This window comes from Oncorhynchus kisutch, linkage group LG14, assembly GCF_002021735.2.
Source record: "Oncorhynchus kisutch isolate 150728-3 linkage group LG14, Okis_V2, whole genome shotgun sequence".
Classification (NCBI taxonomy): Eukaryota; Metazoa; Chordata; class Actinopteri; order Salmoniformes; family Salmonidae; genus Oncorhynchus; species Oncorhynchus kisutch.
In genome coordinates, this window is record NC_034187.2 from 55,432,869 (window position 1) to 55,454,894 (window position 22,026).

Consider the following 22,026-nt stretch of genomic DNA (forward strand, 5'->3'; position numbering starts at 1 on the left):
AGCACCCTAAAAGAAGAGGCTTCAGATGAAGCAGGCGAACCTGCAATCACAGCACTTCTACTTCATTTGTCATGAGATCCTCGGAGCTTGACAAAAATATGTCTCCCCATAGACATTCCTGTATTTTCTAGAATGTCATATCCTTGTATTCCTACTGCTGTATCATCACAATTGCTGTTTTGAGTCTCAATATGTTCTGTTGATTAACAGATAAGACTGAGTCATCTAATTATTCCTCAGAAAGCAATGTCCAACTGATCGTCACATTCCCTCTAAAACAAAGTCCCCTGACATTACAATGGCACTCCATTTCACCACAGGCTTTCCCCATCATTTAAATCAAATTTGAATAATTAAAAAGTATAATTAAAATGCAGAAAAATACCACGCACAAACCAGAAAGTCAGATTAGATTTTTCAGACCTATTTTACACTTTATTAAATGAGATCATTTCATACAGACAGTTTGGTTCTCTCCCTCCTTCACTCTCCTCCCTCATCCCAAAAACACACACCAGTTCTCCTGGCCAGGATGACGCAATTGAAACAGGATTGGAATGAAAAATGACTGAGCCACGTCACAGAACAGTAAAAGTGACCTCACTTGGGTTGCTATACATACACATGTTGATACACACGCAACATGGTACTTATAGGATAAACACTAGTAGCCTGATACTGCTAAGATTTAGTTATGAAACCAGCAGCTAGGCAGGTACATAAAAACACACACTTCCACACACGCTCACGGAAGCACACACAGAAGGTGAGGGGGGTTGGTACATGGCTCGTCGTACTGCAGTCACTGAATTTTGTCTATGGCTGCCATTTTAAAAGCAGCAGAGGTCAGAATTGTCCGTGATGGGCTCAGGCATTGTCAAGGGCGGGAAGCTGGCTGCATCAACCGACCTTGTCGCCATCATGGCCCTCAGGTTTACCCTTCACATTACACTGGGTAAAATAAAAAAAATAAAAAAAGGTATTATGGCTCCTCTGCACCCAACATGACACTTTCACACACTTGAATTCTTTTTTTTTTTTTTAGGTACCCATTGTAATGAATGGGGGCAAGTCATTGGCCGAATGGTTGTCTGGTAAACTCAAAACAGCCCACACTCAAATTTCCCTGTCATAGGTCAGTACATATATGTGAAACTGGAAATTATTTAGTTGGAATCGTACCAGAGAGTGATTAAATCTTGATATGTCCAACCAAACACCTTTTCCACATTCAAAAAAGTAACTTGCTTTAAAATACCAATGTGTGGGTGCCAAGTACAGTACATTTGACATAATGCCCACAAAACAGTTAGGTGCCTCAACCTCTCCCTACATGAGAGAACACCAAGTGAGCAATAAATAAAGCAGCGAGATACAGTACAATCGTATGTTGATGGGGTGCACAACCAGAGAGATGGAGAGAGAGATGACAAATAGGGATTTTTTGGGGGGGGGGGGGGGGGGGGGGTATTTACATCTTAAATCAGGACATCGAAAACTAATTTTATTTACAGACTTTTGAATGGAAATGAGACCAGTCAGTTTCGGACGGCTTCAACAGGTAATGGAAAATAAACGCTAATACAAATAATGAGGAAAATGGGAAAAAAATAAAGTGGGTGATATTTACAGATGTGCAATAAGATGAGGGGGGGGGGGGGGGGGGGGCATGGGTTAGGGAGAGAAGCAAATGGAATCCAAAACGATATGCTACATTTCAAGCAAATCAGTTGGGATTCTGGGCTAGGAAGCAGATGGCTTCAAAGAGATAAAGGGAGGGAAAATGAGTTATTTAAATCAATGTCAGCACATGAGGGTTGTTCATACAAGGGGGTGGCTGAGGTTGTACAATAGCATAACGCACCTGCACTAGAAAGCATTCAAGTGGTCATTACTGAGAACTGAGCTAAACCTACAACACTGGCTTTTTAAAAACGGTGCAGTTTGAATTGGCGGGTACAATTCTTCACATGAACACACAAATACTCCGCTATTCCCCCCACCCTTCAATTTCTCACTTATTCTCATGAACTCCCACAAGCACATAGCAAAGTACAAGCCTATAGGACTACTATGAACTAGCTATCTGCCCTTCTACACCAGTAACAGAGTATGTCTTCACACAGACCCACCTTGACTCCCATTTCAGAAAATGTATTATAAGGAACTGGGATCATGGGTCTGTGTCAAAGTCCAAACTGGAGTTAACTACTCTATATAGTATATATTTATGTCCATATGGCTGAACCCCCATAGTTGATAATCCCTTCGTCCTCTACAATCTAGATGGGTGCCACACTGACAAAGATTCTTACAAGTGTGCTGTGAAAAGTCCACTTTCTTCACTGCAAATTTCTCAAAACATAGCACGGTTTGTATATACTTCCAGAAAGCTTCCTCTTTCAAATCAGGAGTTCTGAAGAGTTCATGCTATGAATGGATAACAAGCACCAAATATAATTGATGGTATGCCATTTATTGAAGCCAATAGGAAGGTGACAATTGACTACCACAGCAGTCTTAATCATCGATAGCACCTTGATCGTCTTCCCACGGACAGTAAAAGTAGGCTCAGTTTGGGATTGTCAGTGGGAGAGATGCTGCTACATAGATGAGAATCCTGGATCTCTCAAACTCCACCACCCTCTGTCAAAACTTTTCCTTTAGGTCCTCAACACACATGGGAAATTGCTAGCAAGTACGGCTACCAATTCTAACTTGCACTCCCGTTTCAATGTAAAAACTCAGTGCCTTTTCCGAAGCAAATTAAAAAATAAATACATTTACAAGTAAAAGAAAAAAGCAGCTGTCATTTAATCTCTTTTTAAATATCATTTAAAAGTATAAAACAAACACAGCCTCTTCATCTCTCCATCTTGCAACCAACACCATTTTATCCCATTAGAATCATTTGGTCGCATCGTAGACTAACTGGGGAAACACCTCAATTGGCTTCTAGAGACAAACTCCTGTTCACTTTGTGTGGTGGTGGCAGGAACTCTTCATGAAGTTCTCAGTCAAATAAATAAAACAGAATAAAAAAATAAAAAAATACCTTGATTTAAAAAAAAAAAGATTTAAGAAAAAGATTTTAAAAAGTATTATAGAGAGGACCTGTCCCACATACTGGAGCTTTAAATGTCACCCCCAACAGCAGGGACATGAGTGTTATAAACAGCCCGGAGAGAAAGAGGGCCAAAGGAGATGCAGCGAGGGAGTGGGATAACACTTAAGGTGGCAGTACATGAGAAAGTGTGTTTGTGTCTCTAACTCTTAGCCTGTAGTGCTGATCGAGTTTCAATTTCATGTAACAAAACTACCTTGTCAGCTAATGATCTCCTCTTCCGGCTATGAATGGTTTGTTCAATGTATGTACAGTACAAAAAAGGTATGTTTGTAACCAATGGGGAAAAATAACAAGCAGCGAGGAAGAAAGAAGCAATACAGTGTGTGTGTGTGTGTGTGTGTGTGAATTTAGGCTGGCAGACCGAGGTGTGTGTGTGTGCATGTGTGCGTGTGTCGGGCTGGCAGACCGAGGGTTTGCAGGGACATTTCAGGTGCTGTTGTTTAGTGATCCGGGTACAGAGCTGTGCTGAGAAGAGCCGTCTAACCCAGAGCCATCTACAAAGGGACAGGGGAAAGAGGAAGGGAAGTGGCAGAGAGATAGTGTTAGGTATATTGAGAGGATATAATACATTGCTTTTGCTTGTCAGGAATATACTGGAAACATAAGCAATTACACAGCTAATTGTAGTAAGACCTCTAAAACTGATTAGAAAACCTGTCCCAGGTTTCCAGTTAGAGGACCTCCTTTAGACTACAAACGTTCTCAATGCAGAAAGGTGCGGTTCTCAATGCAGAAAGGTGCGGTTCTCAATGCAGAATGGGACCAACATGTGTCTCTCAGACTGGTGCCCCTTTGGCTGCTGTCTTCTACAGAAAGGTTACTTTGACCAGAAACATGACATTCTTTTTGCCATTTGTAAAAGCAGCATTCATCTTACTATCCATTTGGATGCAGCTTAGAGCTCCACCTAACCTAGAATGTCTGCAAGCCAATCACTGCTTCATAACACCAGGTGCAGATATGGAAATGTATGATTGACAGCTACTCTATCTACTGAAGTGAAATGCGTAGCCAATGCCTGGAGACGGGGCGGGGATCATACCAGAGGACGCAGTCTGTGCGCGGGCATGAGGAGGAATGAGGGTGGAGTTCAGCTGGGGCTGGATTGACAGTTCTGGAAGGAGGAGAGATGGGAAATAGCATTAGTTTTATAAGACTGTGGTAAGACCAAGGTAATCGCATTTCAAAATTAGGTCAAAGTCTTACAACACATATTGAAACAAATATATTCTAAACTTCATATTGTAGATATTCTGCACCTACTTTTAGGATATATGCATAGGTTACAAAAGAAAGTTGGGGTCAGGTCCATTTACATTCTTGAATTGATTCCCTGAATTTAAATCGAGTCAACCCCTTTCAGGTCACAGAAAGTCAGGGTTCAACAAGGTGTACTGACCGGTGGTGCTGAAGTTGAAGAGAAGGGGCAGCTCTCGGCCGCTAGGCAGCCGGGCGTTGGGCTGGCGCAACTCGTCGAAGAAGGAGTGAGCGCAGGCCTCCAGGGGCGAAAAGCGCGTGACCGGGGTGTATTCCAGCAGGCGCGAGCACAGGGCGACGGCCTCCGGAGGGGAGCGAGGCTTAAACACCTGTAAGAGGTGGTACAAGGACACAGACAACATTAAACAGTTGCATTCAAAATAAGACATTAGTTGAAAGCCAAAAATAGAATAATGTTTACACACACAATAACCATTTACCTTAGTCCAGGGATGCGCTTTGATCTGGGGGAATTTGAACTCTGTGTAATTGGGGTTCATTTCACGGATCTGTTCACGTGTTGGAGTTCCCAAAACCTGAGTAGCAGACATACAAGTATACAGTTAGTAGTGTACAATGGGTATCATTTGGTTTCTCTCCACAGCACTGATTATAATCCAAACACACACACACACACGTAATCAGAATGTCAGGTATTTTGTCCCTGTAGTGTAAACCATAAACAAAAACACACCCTTTTCCTATTTACTCACCTTGATGATCTCTACAAGCTGGTCCACTCCGCTGTCCCCGGGGAAGATGGGCTGTCCCAGCAGCAGTTCGGCCAGCACGCAGCCCGCCGACCAGATGTCGATGTTGGCCGTGTAGTCGGTGGCGCCGAAAATGAGCTCTGGGGCGCGGTAGTACCGCGAACAGATGTACGACACGTTGGGCTCCCCACGAATCAGCTGCTTAGCACTACAGGCAGGGGTCAACCGCAGAGGTTAAAGGTTAGACCAGGGGTTAAAACTTTTTGGGCCCCCGACCCCATTCTGATATCTGAAAACTTTTGTGACCCTATGGTAGTCAATTGCAAAACATTCAAACAGTATTTCTGATTGTATTCTCAACTCACCATCATATATATTTGTAATGTGGGGTTAGGACAAATCGCAAATGAGTCTGACAACTTCTCTTATCTCACCGGCACTAATGAGATGGGTGTGCTTGACGCATGTTGCGTCGGAGCGTCTCAAAGTCAGTGAATGCGTGGTCTGCAGCATTCAGTCACATGACAGATCAATCAGCTGTTCCATTTCACTTACTGGCATGTCAACTGAGCCAGGATCACAGTCAAATGGATTTCGCTGATTCGGACACTAGTCTGTAGATTTTTGGGGGGTATTTCCCTGCATGCCTGCGTTCAGTTCGTTCTTTTTCAAAAAAAATGTCTGTTACATAGGTAAGGAGACACCTTTACGTACACAGAAAGTCAACAAAGTCTGTATTTACATCCATTGCGAATGACAACAGTTCCCCTCGCAACACACACAAAAAATCCAACACTCCCCCTCGATAACCACCAAGCCTCAAAGTGAAATACAACAGTCATGCTCTGATCCTGTATCTCCATGTAGTTTACAATTGAAGTTACCTGCTGAATATCTCCAGGTTCTGCGCTCAGCTTTTTTGCCGCCAGTTGCTCTCGTGTATCCATTATTGCTCAGTGGATGTGATGGGGGTGGGGTCACCTTGGGGTCGTGATAGGGGCTGCACCAAATGTTTGATGTATTATAATAATTGATTATGTTTAATTAATAGAAGGGGAAGGGGTATAAGACCCCTCCCCCACTACAGAGTCCTGGACCACAGATTAGCAATACATATTCATTATAATGTTTAATATTGTTCCACAGTTCGTTTCTTGTCTCTGCTTCTTATAAGAAACGGTCTGAGAGATGTGTGAGTTATTCCAGTCAAAACAGGGTGTCTGAGAAAGCGCCTCAAGGCTAAAATAGATTCATAGACACAGAACCCTGCAGGGGAGTGAAAGAGATGAGACTAGTGAGACATACCACTATAAAGCAACTTGGAGAGTGGAAGATTACTGCGGAGCACTTAGAAAACACTGGAACTATTGTCTCTCCTGCAAGTTTGTATAACAGTATGTGCATGGGCTTAGTCTCATGAGTAGAAGGTGTTGACGTAGGCAGTTACATCACTAGGGGTTGACTGCAAGCATATTAAAGCAACTTGGACCCTTTCCTATTTTGCAGAACTTACTCGGAAACATGCGTGCTATTTTGCCATGGTCAACTTCTGTCTGCAATTGCATTAAAAGGTTTTTGATTGATTTACTTAAAGATATTGTCTGATTTCACCAATAAGTACATTATTGACAAGGAACATACCTCAGCCGGTGTATGATACAATGCATCCATATGGCAGAGGGAGACATTCATAACTAGAGTGCAGAGGCCTGCCCGCCGTCCTGTGATAGATGGAGCCCCATCTGTGGAAAAGCCCACCTTCGATCGCATGAATTGGTTGTGTCAGTATAGCCACGCAGCACACTGAACAGCCCCTGTGCCGTTTCATGCTCAAAACAACATGTCCTCGTGAAAAGCATCCCCCTACATGTAGCGAACGAAGGTCAATACATCTCGGCCCTCACAGCTAACGTCCATTTGGAGAGCACAAGGTAGGAAGTTTCCTCAGTTTCCTCTTGATTGCTAGCTATAGCATCAGTTCTTAGTTTCACAGAGTTATCTGACAAAGGTATTGATGGAAGTTTGTGCCTCCCCACACATCGTTTTCACCATATTAATTGCGGCCGGTAATATCTCCATTCACCATGGGAGTGGTTCAAGTGTAACGATCAAGTGCGGCCTTTTCCCCACAATTTAAGGGAGCTCTGGTAGAATTTTTACTTATAGATTTGAATCATTTTCATTTAGATTTTTAAGGTTGAGAGATTATATATATATATATATATATATATATATATATATATATATATATATATATATATATATATATATATATATATATATATACACACATACACACACACACACACACATCTCATCTTTGTGGTTAACCAGAGTATTCTAAAATAAATCTAGTTGAAGCTAATACAGTCTCCTAAGCTGAGTCTAGGTTATGCCAAGACCGTGTTCTTACAATACTTCCATCTCTAACCACTGCAACAGTTGTTACTGGTAAGAAAAGCATTAGATGCTTAGCATTAGATGCTTAGCAGTAGAGCCATGCAGGTCTAACCATGTGGTATGGGAATAGACACGGCTCTTTGGTGCCTCCTTGAGACCACCTGACCACACTACCCTTTGGTGTTTAGCGTAAACTAAGGTATACAGCACGAGATAAACCAATGAACGAGGGGTGGGTCTCCCACATCTCAGTGTAGTTCTATTTTTTTTATACCGAAGTTAATATCTCAGTGGAGATTTCTACTTATTGATTTACAATTAAGCACAGTGTATACTTTTTAAAATAGAAAGCAGCCCTGCATCTGTCTGCATAGTAAAAGAACTGGATGTACTATGGGGAAAATACACATGAAACGGGTGTGAGTTGGTAACTGTAACTAAGGACAACTGGATCAGTGTTGCATAGCCCCATTCAAGGGAGGGCATAGATCCATTTCACATTGTCTGGTTGAGCCGATTTATTCAACCAGAACACATAAGACCCAAGTGTACTTCAATACTAGGTACCAGTCAGTCATATTGGCTCAATAGCATGTTAACACACTGTGTGGAGGGAAATATCTGACCAGCTTACCTCCCAAAGTCACAGAGCTTTAGGATGGCCGTTTCAGGGTCCACCAACAGGTTCTGGGGTTTGATGTCTCGGTGGCAGACACCCTGGGAATGGATATAGGCCAGGCTGCGAAACAGCTGGTACATGTACACCTGAGAAAAGACAAAATGTCCAAACAGAGACCAATTAGAACTATAAACAAATCAATAAGAGGGAGTCATTCTGTGTCAATGCCAAGCCTGTCTGGGAGAGTAAACAAAAAAGAAGATAAGTCATTCAATTATGAACTATACTGGACAATCAAAGTCCAATGAACAGACGCTGAGGCAAGCAAAAGTGGGACAATGAAAGAGAGCAAGTGAAAAAGAAGGCGAGAGAGTTTTACCTTGACGTAAATGATCGGAATGATGCTTTTGGCCTTGTTGAAATGCCGGGCCACCCTGTACACGGTCTCCGGGACAAAGTCCAGCACCAGGTTGAGATACACCTCATCCTTCTGTATAGGGGGAAGAGAAAATGAAAATCACTATATGACTACACTAAATCATAACTCCATACGTCCTCAGATTATTCTTGTACAATGAAAAAGCACTTTACAAAATGTAACAAACTTTGTAGTGAGAAAAATGACTTATTTGAAGAGGAAACAGACAGTTCAGGTGCTCAGTGTGCCAAAAACAATGGATGGCAACCTACCTTTTCACCACTAGAGTAGAAGAAGTAGCGTAGCCTCACGATATTGCAGTGGTCCAACTTTCGCATGATCTGTAGCTCTCGGTTCTACATAGGAACGTTAAACAAAGAATAGGGGGAAACGTCAAGGGTTTCTGATTGACCTATAAGCACATTGATCTTTAGTACTTTAGTACGTGATACGCGTTTGTTCAAGTACATTTCTGTTACCTAAAAAAAATAAAAACGTAGGCTACAATACTACAACCAATTTTCTCCCACAAACTAATATGGAAATGTTCCTTGTAAAATTACAAAGCGGTGTCCCTGTATTCAGACAAACAAGTAGCTACTCATAACATTAGTGGGAATTTACAAGACCAATCCAAAAATGGATATTCATATCACTATTATGTTAAACAAATTAGTGATAACAAATGTAAGTGATAACAATTTTAGACAGCAAAAAAAAAAAAAGCTCAGCATTACGGTCCATTAAAAAACAGCTTTCTATAAATTCTTATGTGCTATCGCTTGGAAATAAACAAATATGACTCTGGGTGACACGAAGCCTGTAAGTCTTCAAGAGAATGGCCTCCATACCTTGAACCTCTTGTCCTGCAGCACCTTCTTAATGGCCACCATCTCCTGGCTGTCGATGAGGCGCGCCTGGTAAACCACACCGAAGGAGCCATTCCCGATCACCTTGATGTCCGTGTAGGACACCTCCTGTGGACGGTCGGGACCCTGCCCAGATGTGGCCACCACTGTAGTCACCTTCCCACTGTCCCCTGGGAAACAACGATACGTTGTGTTAACGACATAGTTGTCTTTTCAGATTTGAAATGGAGGTGATCAGTGTTGTGTTCATTTGGTATGAAACTGAAAACGGGAAGGTATGCCCATTATCTGAACAATAAGAAAATATGTTTTACTATGGTGTGTCAATGAACAAGGACATTGATGTTAATATAGCGCATTCTGAAAGTATTCAGAACCCTTGACTTTTTCCACATTGTTACATTATAGCCTTGTTCTGAAATTGATTAAATAAATGTATCCTCACACACAAAAGCAAAAACAGGTTTTTAGAAATGTGGGGGAAAAAGTATTTTTTTACCCAAAAAACTTTACATAAGTATTCAGATCCTTTGCAATGAGACTTGAAATAGAGTTCAGATTCATCTTGTTTCCATTGATCATCCATGAGATGTTTCTACAACTTGATTGAAGTCCACCTGTGGTAAATTCAATTGATTGGACATGATTTGGAAAGGCACACACACCTGTCTATAGAGGGTCCCACAGTTGACAGTGCATATCAGAGCAAAAACCAAGCCATGAGGTCGACGGAATTGTCCATAGAGCTCCGAGACAAGATTGTGTCGAGGCACAGATCTGGGGAAGGGTACCAAAAAATGTATGCAGCATTGAAGGTCCCCAAGAACACAGTGGCCTCCATCATTCTTAAATGGAAGAAGTTTGGAACCACCAAGACTCTTCCTAGAGCTGGCCACCCGACCAAACTGAGCAATCGGGGGAGAAGGGCCTTGGTCAGGGAGGTGACCAAAAACCCAATGGTCACTCTGACAGAGCTCCAGAGTTACTCTGTGGAGATGGGAGAACCTTCCAGAAGGACAACCATCTCTGCAGCACTCCACCAATCAGGCCTTTATGGAAGCGTGTCCAGACGGAAGCCACTCCTCAGTAAAAGGCACATGACAGCCTGCTTGGAGTTGCCAAAAGACAACTAAAGGACCAAGACCATGAGAAACAAGATTCTCTGGTCTGATGAAACTAAGATTGAACTCTTTGGCCTGAATGCCAAGAGTAATGTCTGGAGGAAACCTGGCACCATCCATACGGTGAAGCATGCTGGTGGCAGCATCAAGCTGTGGGGGATGTTTTTCAGCAGCAGGGACTGGGAAACTTGTCAGGATCGAGGGAAAGATGAACAGAGCAAAGTACATTAGAGCTCATTGATGAAAACCTGCTCCAGAGTGCTCGGGACCTCAGACTTGAGCAAAGGTTCACCTTCCAACAGAACAACAACGCTACACACACAGCCAAGACAAGACAGGAGTGGCTTCAGGGAAAGTCTCTGAATGTCCTTGAGTGGCCCAACCAGAGCCCAAACTTGAACCCGAACAAACATCTCTGGAGAGACCTGACAATAACTGCGCAGTGACACACCCCATCCAACCTGACATTGCTTGAGAGGATCTGCAGAGAAGGTCACCAAATACAGGTGTGCCAATTTTGTATCGTCATACCCAAAAAGACAAGGCTGTAATCGCTGCCAAAAGGTGCGTCAAAGTACAGAGTAAAGGGTCTGAATACTTATTTAAATAAAAAAAACTGAAATATCACATTTACACATGCAAAAACCTCTGCTAGCCTGTTTTTGCTTTGTCATTATCGGGATATTGTGTGTAGATTGATGGGGGACGACGACTATTTAATCCATTTTAGAATAAGGCCATAACAAAATGTGGGAAAAGTTAAGGGGTCCGAATACTTTTTAAAATAAAATGTGCAAACATTTATTAAAACAGTTTTGCTTTGTCATTATGGAGTATTGTGTGTTTGATGAGAATTAGAATTGAATACGTTTTAGAATAAGGCTTTAACGTAACACAATGTGCAAGTCAGGGGGTCTGAATACTTTGAATGCACTGTATATGGTTCATTCCTACAGTTACTGTATCAGGAACTGTGATGCTCTTTTGAATGAATGTATGGCTATTGTGGGTAACATTAGTGACCTAGTTTAACATTGTGACGTAAACAAGGGCTCAAGTGATAATAGGCCTTTACATTTCCAAAACAGGCAGCAGGCAGAGAAAAGAATTGCTCAGCATAGGAAATAGCCCTACAGGGTCATGTTAAGGAGAAAATACTATCTAGACTTGTCCAATAAGATTGTTTGGCGTTGCAAAAATTGTTGCGCCAATGTCCTACTGAACAGAATCCAGGGCTCGAGTTATTAACTAACTCATGGTTGTTTAACCACTATAGTAACCGCCTGCCTTGTCGGAAGACAAGACAAATACATGCTTTACTGTAAAATCCAATATATCACTATTCCAGGGCTATTTGTGCGCCTTTGACCATCTTTTGACCTAAGGAACACAAGCCTTGCGATTACTCAATAGACCCATCCTCGAGCTCATCCATTACACTTGAACGCAAACAAGTTTTTGGTGGCCTGGATCAGAGAGTTCTCTGAGGCAGCCATACCTTCATGTGAAGGTTCATTCCCTGTATGGAGGACAGAACAGGGCCAGATGGCTGGAATTGAACTGGAGACCTTTGCACTGAGAATGACCCTGCTCTAACATACTGACCACACCGCTTGCGTTGCAAAACAAATATACACATACATATCATCGAAACTCCTTGCGTCTGTGTAGCCAGGCGCTAAAATAGAACTTGATTCTATTTTTTTATGCTTGATGAGCTGCAAGTCCCGCCTCTCCCATCTCCTAATTGTTTTTTTAAGAGCATTTACCCTTGTGGGTGATTGAAAGATGAACACTAGTCCATTTGGTGGTGGTAATGCACCTTAAAGTTGGTTGTCAACCAACATATAAAAATTCCTCAGAAGGACGACTAGAAACTATTAGTTTCCCCTTTTTAAAATCGGTGGATTAAATGTCGGAGAAATGGGCAAAAAAAAATCTGAAAAGGACTTTATGCATTTCAGGTAAAATAACAAGTCAATGTTCATATCCCAGGTGAAATGAGCAAGCAATTGCAAGCTGCTGTCCACATTTTTGCTCAATGTTTCACCAAGATTGACTTACACCATGAGGTTTGAGGTCAAATTTATATCATCAAACATAATACGGAATGGCTGCAGATCCTTTCCCCCTTGTACTAATGATCTCGAAGCTTCTGCGCATGGGTTTATGCTCTACTTTACGAAACGTCTCTGCTCTATTCGTAGCGAACAGGCTACTCTGGCGAATGGTCGTTTAACAAAGATAAATCCAAGCTGAATCAATGTCCGCAAGATCACAATGATAGTATTCTACATAACAGAACTTCATATAATAGTATCGTATGACCATTGCTTTACTTGGGCCGGAGTTGTTTGGAGCGCCGTACTGGCACCTCTAATTTTTGCGGAATTTTGGGAAAACAAAGTAGCCCATCTATTCTGGCCCAAGTTAACACAGTCAAAAATGGTTGATCAAAGCGGAAATGCGGCGGGATCTGCATTGAATAGCAATCGAGTGAGGGCATACATTTCCTGATTCCGCTTTGTTCGTTTTTATTTGCCACCAGTCTGAATCTGTGCGTAACAGTAAGTAGGCAGTTCAAGATTGCGCAGATTGAATATGTGCCAGCCTGAATGCGCGTGATGCGCTGTTCCAAATGGTAAAATTAGAGTTTTTTTTTTTTTTTTTAAGGTCATGAAAAGTCATGGAAGTTTGTTTCATCAGTTTTATGTAATGAATGAAGGCACACATACATATTATCAATCACTTAATCTACATAATCAGCAATCATCGGAATGACCCGTAATTGTGTGTGCGCGCCAGTGGGCTGTTGCCAGAGGAGAGAGAGCGTGACATTTCAGTAGCAGGTATAAAATAACGACAAACTAACTAGACAGCCAATTCAAAACTTGTAGCATTTCTCGCTAGTTAACTATAGCTAAACTAAGCATTAATGTCGTTGTCGCCTTCCCAATGGCAATAGCCTAAATAGATTTGCAACGTTGGAATGCTGAGATTCTCCTCTATTAAAACAGCAGCCATGTAATTGCAACAATTTTCAAAATATTCTAATAGCCTAAATGACAAATAACTTGCTGTGCATAGATCTCGCGTGATACATTCATATTTTAGCCTTATATAAAACATGTCTAGTTAGATACCTTGCTTTGAAGTAGCCTACCTTATCCATTTGACCCCTGATTCATTGAATGAGGGAATACTTTCATAAAGACAAAAAGTATTTGGTTATAATGTTGCAATATTTTATATCAAGGGTGGCAAACATCCTCCTTTTTGTTCACTTTGTAGCCTAAACAACAGCTCAACAGGACCTTGATAAGCAGACCTGGGTGTTTCAGGGCCAGAACAAAAGCCAAGCCTACACACCCAGGAGCTCTCCACATGGAGGTGTGACTGACAGTGCAGTTCTACTTTGTGGGGGTTAAGTGCCTTGATCAAGGGCACAACGGCAGGAGCTGGTAGGCCTACATGGGATCAGGCACCTTTGTGTCAAAGCTTACTTTTTCCATGTAGGCTATAATAAGTCATGACAATTTGGTTAAGTCATGGAGAAGAAATGGTAAATGTTTTTGAAGCCTTAACAGTAAATCAGGAAGTCTATAGCATAATGTTATTTGTGAACATAGTCTAATGGACAGACTAGGAAAATGACCGCTCCTGCACTTCTTTCATCAAGTCAAGCACTGAGTAAGAAGTTACTATAAGACAAAGACACAGCATTTCTCTCATGTGGCAAAAACTCAACAGCGGGCGCTCGCCACTAGGCAAAATACACAGATTGGCTATGCTACACTCTTAAAGTAGCTGAAACGATTTTTGAAGGGTCCTTTTAATAACCTAATACGATTACCAAACATGTTCCAACGCCTTAAATTGCAAAAACTTCAAAAGGTAAATATTTTAAAACGTGTATTTTTCCATATACAGATAAGGTGTCTGTTTGAATAAAATCAACTTTGTAGGCTACGGAGCTTGTCTGACACTAAGTACCGTCATTAAAAATTAAGACAAATTACTCAAGAGGGAGCCAGACATCAATATAGCCTAACAAGATGGGGGGGGGGGGGGGGGGGAACAGACTTACTGACACTCTTGCTCCCACTGCCGCTGCCTTTAGCAGATTCTGCCAATCTACCGTTACACTCCTGAAGTTGCCGGTAATAGGCTACGCCAGCAGCGGTCGGCAACCTTTTCCATTTGGAGTGCCAAGTTATCATTCCATTTCTACTGATCTCCGTACCCGTTGTGATTTTCATATGCACATTGTCATGGAACAGTTGCATTTCATTTATAATAAAGTCTTCATTTCTCTAAACCAATGTCATGTGGTTAAATCAAAATGATCTAAAAAGTCACTTCTATTCCTATTGCCAATGTAAAATTTAAAAAAAAAGCCTAAATAAAGCCAACAAATAAAAACATTGAATTGGCTACACATGGTCCGTCTGTAAGGAACTTGAAACATTGTATAACTTGGCCCAAAGCTCATGCTAGCAAACTTGCAACATTCTATAAAATATTCTGGGCCCTCAATTTCCCAGGTGCCAGTGAGCTCAGGACAGACACAGCTGTAAGCTATTTACCCAAGGGATAAGAAGTAAATCAGGTAGGCCTATTATCTTTTTTTTCGCCCGAAAGGGAGAGAGCTGGAACGATGTTTCAAACAGGCTAGGTTGAGGAGCTATTGTCATTCTGAAATGGAAGTAAAAACAGATTGTTTGTTTGAGGCAAAGAAAAAATTACTTTGAGAAGCTCCACAGTGATGGTGAGTTAAGACAATCAGAAATAGTATCAGATCCCCAAATGGGTACATTTACAGGCCTCCATTTGTGCACAGGTCAGGTAGCCTAGGACTACTTCTATGTAGTAATCAGGTGCGTGTTCTTACTCAAGACTGACAGGAGCGCTTCAAACAAAAGACAAGGAATAAATTGACAACTCGTTAATGGAATAAAATAACTTCTCACAAGTGTAGCCTAGGTTGTGCGCTCTGCAAACAACGTGTCCACTCCTATGACAATGGTAACTAACAATATATTGAATGCATTAACAGAAATTCCAGTAACCAAACAAACAGATTAGAAATTATGGGAATTAAATGGTAGGCTTAATGTACTACTGGTGTGCCTCTGCAATGGATTAGTCCACAGACAGGAGTGAATCAGACAGGTGTCTCGTGTGCCATACATTTTTTGTATACATTTTCCACTACTCGACAAAAAAGTACAGTAGGTAGCGTTAATGCACTAACGGCTGCCAGCCACCGATAAACCCCACAGAAGAAGGGGGGGCAACAACGGAAGCTAGCCATGCACCGGTAAACAGTGTCCTACGTCCGCGCCTGTCGGGGACTGTTTTCCCGCAGTTCTGTTAACGACGGCGGGGGGAATCAATGGGATAGAATGGCGCCGGAGGGGATGACCAGGCCCAAATTTCAGACATTTGTATGAAGAGGAGACGCCTTTACAGAAGTCGAAGCGCCAGATGCCTGGCGAGACAGCGTCGGTGAGTGGATAATCCGCCTTTACCCTCCGTTCTACTGGCGAAAGTGAAATCACTGGATAATAAACTGGATGAGCTCCGTTCGAGACCATCCTATCAACGGGATATTAAAAACGAATTCTGTTTCACAGAGTCGTGGCTGAACAAGGACATTCCGTGCACCGGCAAGACAGAACAGCATCCTACGGTAAAGATCGGGGTGTGGTGGGTCTGTCAACAGCTGGTGCGATCTCTAATATTAGGGAAGTCTCTAGGTTTTGCTCGCTTAAGTTAGAGTGCCTCATGATATGCTGTAGACCACATTATTTATCAAGAGAGTTTATCAATATTCTTTGTAGTTGTCTACTTACCACCACAAACCGATGCTGGCACTAAGACCGCACTCAACGAGCTGTATAAGGCCATAAGCAAACAAGAAAATGGTCAACCAGAGGCGGCACTGCTGAATGAGGTAAAATGTAAATCCGTTTTATCAAATTCCTACCAGCATGTCACGTGCGCAAAAAAATACAGTCCTGTCTCATCGCTGCAAATCCCGTACAGACTCGGGAGAGGCGAAGGTCGAGAGCCAGCATCCTCCGAGACACGACCCAACCAAGACGCACTGCTTCTTGACACAATGCCCACTTAACCGGGAATCCAGCCACACCAATGTGTCAGAGGAAACAGTACACCTGGCAACCGTGTCAGCATGCAAGCGCCCGGCTCGCCACAGGGGTCACTAGAGCGCAAAGGACAAGGACATCAATGCCGGCCAAACACTCCCCTAACCCGGCGACGCTGGGCCAATTGTGCACCGCCCTATGGGTCTCACGGTCGTGACTGGTTGCGACAGAGCCTGGACTCGACCCAGGATCTCTAGTGGCACAGCAGGCAACTGCAATGCAATGCCTTAGACCACTGCTCCACTTGGGAGGCCAGCTTAATTTATAAGTGTATCGACGAGGTTGTTTCCAGTGACCGGACGCACATATCCCAACCAGAAGCCATGGATTACAGGCAACATCTGCACTGAGCTAAAGGTGAAAGCTGATGCTTTCAAGTAGCCGGACACTAATTCGGACGTTTTAAGAAATCCTGCAACAAACCATCAAACAGGCAAAGCGTCAATACAGCACTAATATCCAATCCTACTACACTGGCTCCGCCGCTTGTCGGATGTGGCAGGTCTTGCAAACTATCACGAATTACACAAGGGGAAACCCAGCCACGAGCTGCCCAGTGGCACGAGCCTACCAGATGAGCTAAATGCCTTTTCTCATTTCGATGCACGCAACACTGAACCATGAATGAGAGCACCAGCTGTTCCTGGATGACTGTGTGATCATTCTCCATAGCAGATGTAAAACCTTTAAAACAGGTTAACATTCACAAGGCCGAGGGCCAGACGGATTACCAGGATGCGTACTCAGAGCATGTACTGACCAGCTGGCAAGTGTCTTGACTGACACTTTTAACCTAGCCCCGACCCAGTCTGTAATACCCACATATTTCAAGCAGACCACCATAGTCTCTGTGCCCAAGAACGACAAGGTAACCAAGGAGATGCCCACATGGACTAACACCCTGACCTACTGGCTGCAGTTGCGCACCAGAGGCCAATACAGCAACGAGCAACTCTGTTCGATGTGGGAAGAGAGCGTGAAGACGTGCTAGCCAGTTAGTGGAAAGAGAGGTAAGGTCCACAGCCCACCTGTAGCTAGATTACAGAAAGATTATAGCTAAATAACTGATGCGGTTTTCATGCTCACATTCATTTCAAATCTATTTATCAAACAGAAACAGAAAGATTTGCTCTCTCATAGCAGCTAGCTCGCGGCAGTATTATTAGCTGGGTCGATGCTCGTCACTGAAATTCTATAGCCCAGCTGTCCATATAGCACACACTATTCAACAACAACAGACTGCCACGGTGGAGGATGAATTGCACTAACAAGGTGTCTTGTTTACACTGAAAACTCCTGCTGCAATGTAGTAGGATTTCAAAGTCTAGATCAATCAGCCCAGAATTGATTTCACCACTGAACCTTCCAAATATGCCATTTCATTTCACCAAAATGCTTTGACCTCAAGATTAATAATTCTCACCATGTAATTGTTTTGTACATTAGAAGCTACTAAGCCCCAGCTAGGCTATAGCCTACACTATTGCAGCTAACCCCACATTTCTTATCTTCCCTCTCAACTGCCTGAGGGGGCCCTCTACCTGACTGTATGAGGCCACCCCCTCCCACCTTGCTTGGAGCCTGTCCTTTGTCTGCCCTTCTGCCACCTTATTTCAAATGTGTTCAGAAGTTATTCTGTACAATTGACCATATTTGATTGTTTTTCTCCATTGATGTGATTATAACCCATAAGCTAGTGGTGACCTGGGATAACCTCACCCTTGAGACCACACCTAAGAGTTGAATTATTTTCCATAACTTACACACCGATCAAGGCTCTACGCTGAAACGTGTCTTCTGTGGTTTACACATAATAAAGACCTTTATACTTAAAAAAACAAAAACAAGACTGGACCTTGGATTCCTCAAACCATCCAACACTCGTGTTGGCCTGTGCCATGTCATGTGCTTGTTTGACAAGACAATACTATCACGTGATAAGATTTCAGTGTTCCACAAATAAACAATGTTTACTTAGTTGCATTTTCTATCAGTTATCACAATACTCTAATCAACTAGAGTAACAGGAGTAAATATACTCTAGTTTAAGGTAGGTTTCAACATGGCTATTTACCTAATTAAAACACACTTTGCTGCTGACAGACGGTATTAGAGACATCTAAACTCTAAGGGGAAATATGGTGTGCTCCCTAAGAAATGTACAGGAAAACTTGGAAAAATTGTTTTGAACGGTCATCCAACTCAGAATTCTAAGTCGGAAACTCAGGCATCTTTCTGACCTGAAGAACACTGATGTCATACCTTCACCTTATTCCCTCCTCAGAGTTCCCAGTAGTGTTCAAAGCACCAATAGTTCTTTACAATAACTATGAACTGGTTCTGGCACCAGGAGCCTGAGTAGAATGTACTCACGTGTGCACTGTGTGGGAGAGAGGTCATACATACAATGAGAACAGCTTGAGAGAGGCAGCCTTTCATACACACTCTATAGGGAACAAAATGGTGGTGGTGGAATAAATTAAACCACAAGACATTTATCATCGTTAAATTCAAAAAGCAATTGTTATTCATTACAGTTTACTACAGTAAAGAAAATGTAATGTAGGCTGCATGAGCACATCAAATGTTTCTTTCCATTTGGGCTCCCGAGTGGTGCAGCAATCTTGGAATGGATGCACGGTAGCCTACTAATAATAGGCATTGAAAGTGGGTTGCATCGAAATCTGTAAAATGTCAAACGCACCTGTCAATACAGTAACCAGCAGTTACCTCTCTGACCAAGGCTCTTCTCCCCCGATTGTTTTGCCGGGTGGCCAGCGCTAAGTCTTCGTGGATCCAAACGTCTTGCATTTAAGAATGATGGAGGCCACTGTGTTCTTGGGGATCTTCAATGCTGCAGAAATGTTTAGGTACCCTTCTCCAGTTACGTGCCTCGACACAATCCTGTCTCAGAGCTCTACAGGCAATTCCTTCGACCTCATGGCTTGATTTTTGCTCTGACATGCAATGTCAAAGGTGGAACCTTATATTGACAGGTGTGCACCTTTCCAAATCCTGTCCAAACAATCAAGTTATAGAAACTTCAAGGACGATCGATGGAAACAGGATGCACCTGAGCTCAATTTAGAGTCTCATAGCAAAGGGTCTGAATTCTTATGTAAATAAGGTATTTCTGTTTCATTTTTAATTAATTTGCAAATTTCTAAAAACCTGTTTTTGCTTTGTTATTATGTGGTATTGTATGTTGATTGATGAGGATGTGGAAAAAGTGAAAGGGTCTGAATACTTTCTGAATGCACCGTATGAGAACAAGATAAAGATGAGCTGAAACGCTAAAACAATAACACTATCTGGCCTAAAATTCACTCACTGCAAATCATTAAAAACAACACTGTTGGCTACTTCGAAGCAACATTATAACTCAAGAAGATCTAAATGTATATCACCAGTAAAACCTGAAAATCACCATTCACGATTGACAGTGAGAAATGTGAAGGGGACCACAAAACTGTTTTGTGAAGTAGGGATAAAAGTAACACGAGCAGAACGTGATCTGCACATACGCAGAAGCTTCGGGACTTTTAGTTATATGGGAAAAAGGTCCGGGAAAAGTCGGCCAACATAATATACTCTACATGACTAACATGGACCATCATGGTGGATAAAGCCATCCAATTCGCACTACAAGGGAGAAATTGTAACCATGTTCTATGAAACAAAAACATTTGCAAACTATGCATGGAAGTTGTTGATGTGCTATGTGAGCAAGTATTTCAGCGTGTCATCCACTAGTCTACTTTGAGAATGATTAGCTAGCTAACATTAAAACAGCTGGCTCGGTTACATGTTTCGTCACTTTATATCAAGTTCTGTATCACCTGTTAATTAACGGCCAATGTATAGAGGGCTCTTTCAAGACTGGTTACTTGTCTGGGCTATTGGATAGATAAGTATCCACTATTGACTTAATTTGAACAATAGATACGGGTGCTATTAACATAAATCTGTGTTGGAAACGCAAAGCTAGTTATCTGGCTACAAGTAGCTTAGTCAACCGTTATGAACAAATAATTAGGCTACCTAGCGTATAGTACCAACTGACAGCTAACGCTCGCCTGTAGTTTGTTGTGCCAGTTAACGCGTTAGCTAGTTCAAGAAACTATTTCTCTTTACCTATCGCTAACTCGTTTGCTTGTTAACATGTACAAACGGTGTGTAACTAACGTTAGCATAGCTACAGTAGCTAGATAGCTTACTAGCGAAACTAGATCGAATCCCCTTTTTAAACTAGCTAGTAACTAGTCACCTAAAACCTATATTAGACGCTAGCTAGCTGCTCTAGTTACAAGTTAGCTAGCATGTCTTAGCACACGTAGTTAAGGTTGTTTGCGTTGCTTATGCTTTCTTTATATATTTAGCTAACTAGCTAGTTACGGTACCTCGATGTCATTAACTAGCTAACATAACTAACACAGACAGCTGCCGAGTTAAGAAAGCTAAATAAGGTTAGCTAACTAACGCGAATGTCTTGATTTTTGGCGTTGGTTAACAAGTTAACTAGTTTGCTAACTGACACGTTAGCCGTTTAGCCAACGATAGCTACTGAAGGCTGGCTAGCTAACTTGCTTTTTCAAACTAACGTGCAGAACTGCCCACACTATCTACAACATTGGACACTGGACTGCAATGCGTGTCTTTTAATAATCTAAAACAATATTTTTCATAAAATACATAATAAACTTACTGGACAGCTTTAAATTCGAGCATCCAGACGAACTGCTCCCCGAGGCCTGCGGGACCCCGGTCTTTCCCGTGCTGCTCCCCACGGCAGCGGCTGATCCAGTGGATGCTGCAGTGGCTCCGGGAACACCTTGTGGCTCAGCAAACGAGCTAGTTCTGGGCCGCCCGCTGCCGCTCATATCTCTGTGCAAGGGTAGCGGGCGGGGGGCTAGGGATTCACTATTTATAGCCAAGTGAGTTTAAATGTTGCCTGTTTTGACTGCAAATGCAATAATCATTGAAAGACAGACAGAATTGACACCGTTCAGATGAGTCGTCCCTTGCACTGCCTGTCTGAGCTCGTAGATCGTATAAAACTGACAGATTACATTTCCTCCTGGGAAATGAAGTTCGACGTGGCTGCTGCTTCCCGTGTCTTTGAAAATACCTATAGAACTACACTACTAAAATAACGTTGCGTTTCACCAGAGGTGGCGCTCCGTCTGGGATTTCTACCGTGACTGTAATAATGATGTGTAAACAAAAGGGAGAACAGACATGGAAACTACAAATCCAATAATGTTTTAAATTAGAGGAGAGAAAGAGTAATCTCTGGAATCCTTGGGACGTCCGCACCCTAAATCCTGACCCAAAC

General features: G+C 42.4%; 1 protein-coding gene across 1 annotated transcript; it reads right to left on the bottom strand.

Annotated features, from left to right (window-relative positions):
* Positions 1-408: 408 nt before the first annotated feature.
* LOC109903626 (glycogen synthase kinase-3 beta-like) lies at positions 409-21,806 on the bottom strand. The gene is made up of 10 exons (XM_020500449.2): positions 21,397-21,806; positions 9,383-9,570; positions 8,804-8,887; positions 8,493-8,603; positions 8,129-8,259; positions 5,098-5,302; positions 4,825-4,920; positions 4,527-4,713; positions 4,170-4,241; positions 409-3,621 (listed from the first exon to the last, which is right to left on the bottom strand). The coding sequence occupies exons 1-10, from the start codon at positions 21,569-21,571 to the stop codon at positions 3,554-3,556; spliced, it is 1,317 nt and encodes a 438-aa protein (XP_020356038.1). The 5' UTR covers positions 21,572-21,806; the 3' UTR covers positions 409-3,553.
* Between the last annotated feature and the right edge of the window lie 220 nt (positions 21,807-22,026).

Coding starts and splice junctions, on each gene's coding strand:
- LOC109903626 (XM_020500449.2), bottom strand. CDS start 21,571: ATGAGCGGCAGCGGGCGGCCCAGAACTAGCTCGTTTGCTGAGCCACAA. Junction 9,571..21,396: donor CTCGAATTTAAAGCTGTCCA/GTAAGTTTATTA, acceptor GTTGTTTCCCAG/GGGACAGTGGGAAGGTGACT. Junction 4,921..5,097: donor AGCTTGTAGAGATCATCAAG/GTGAGTAAATAG, acceptor TCTGCTACTCAG/GTTTTGGGAACTCCAACACG.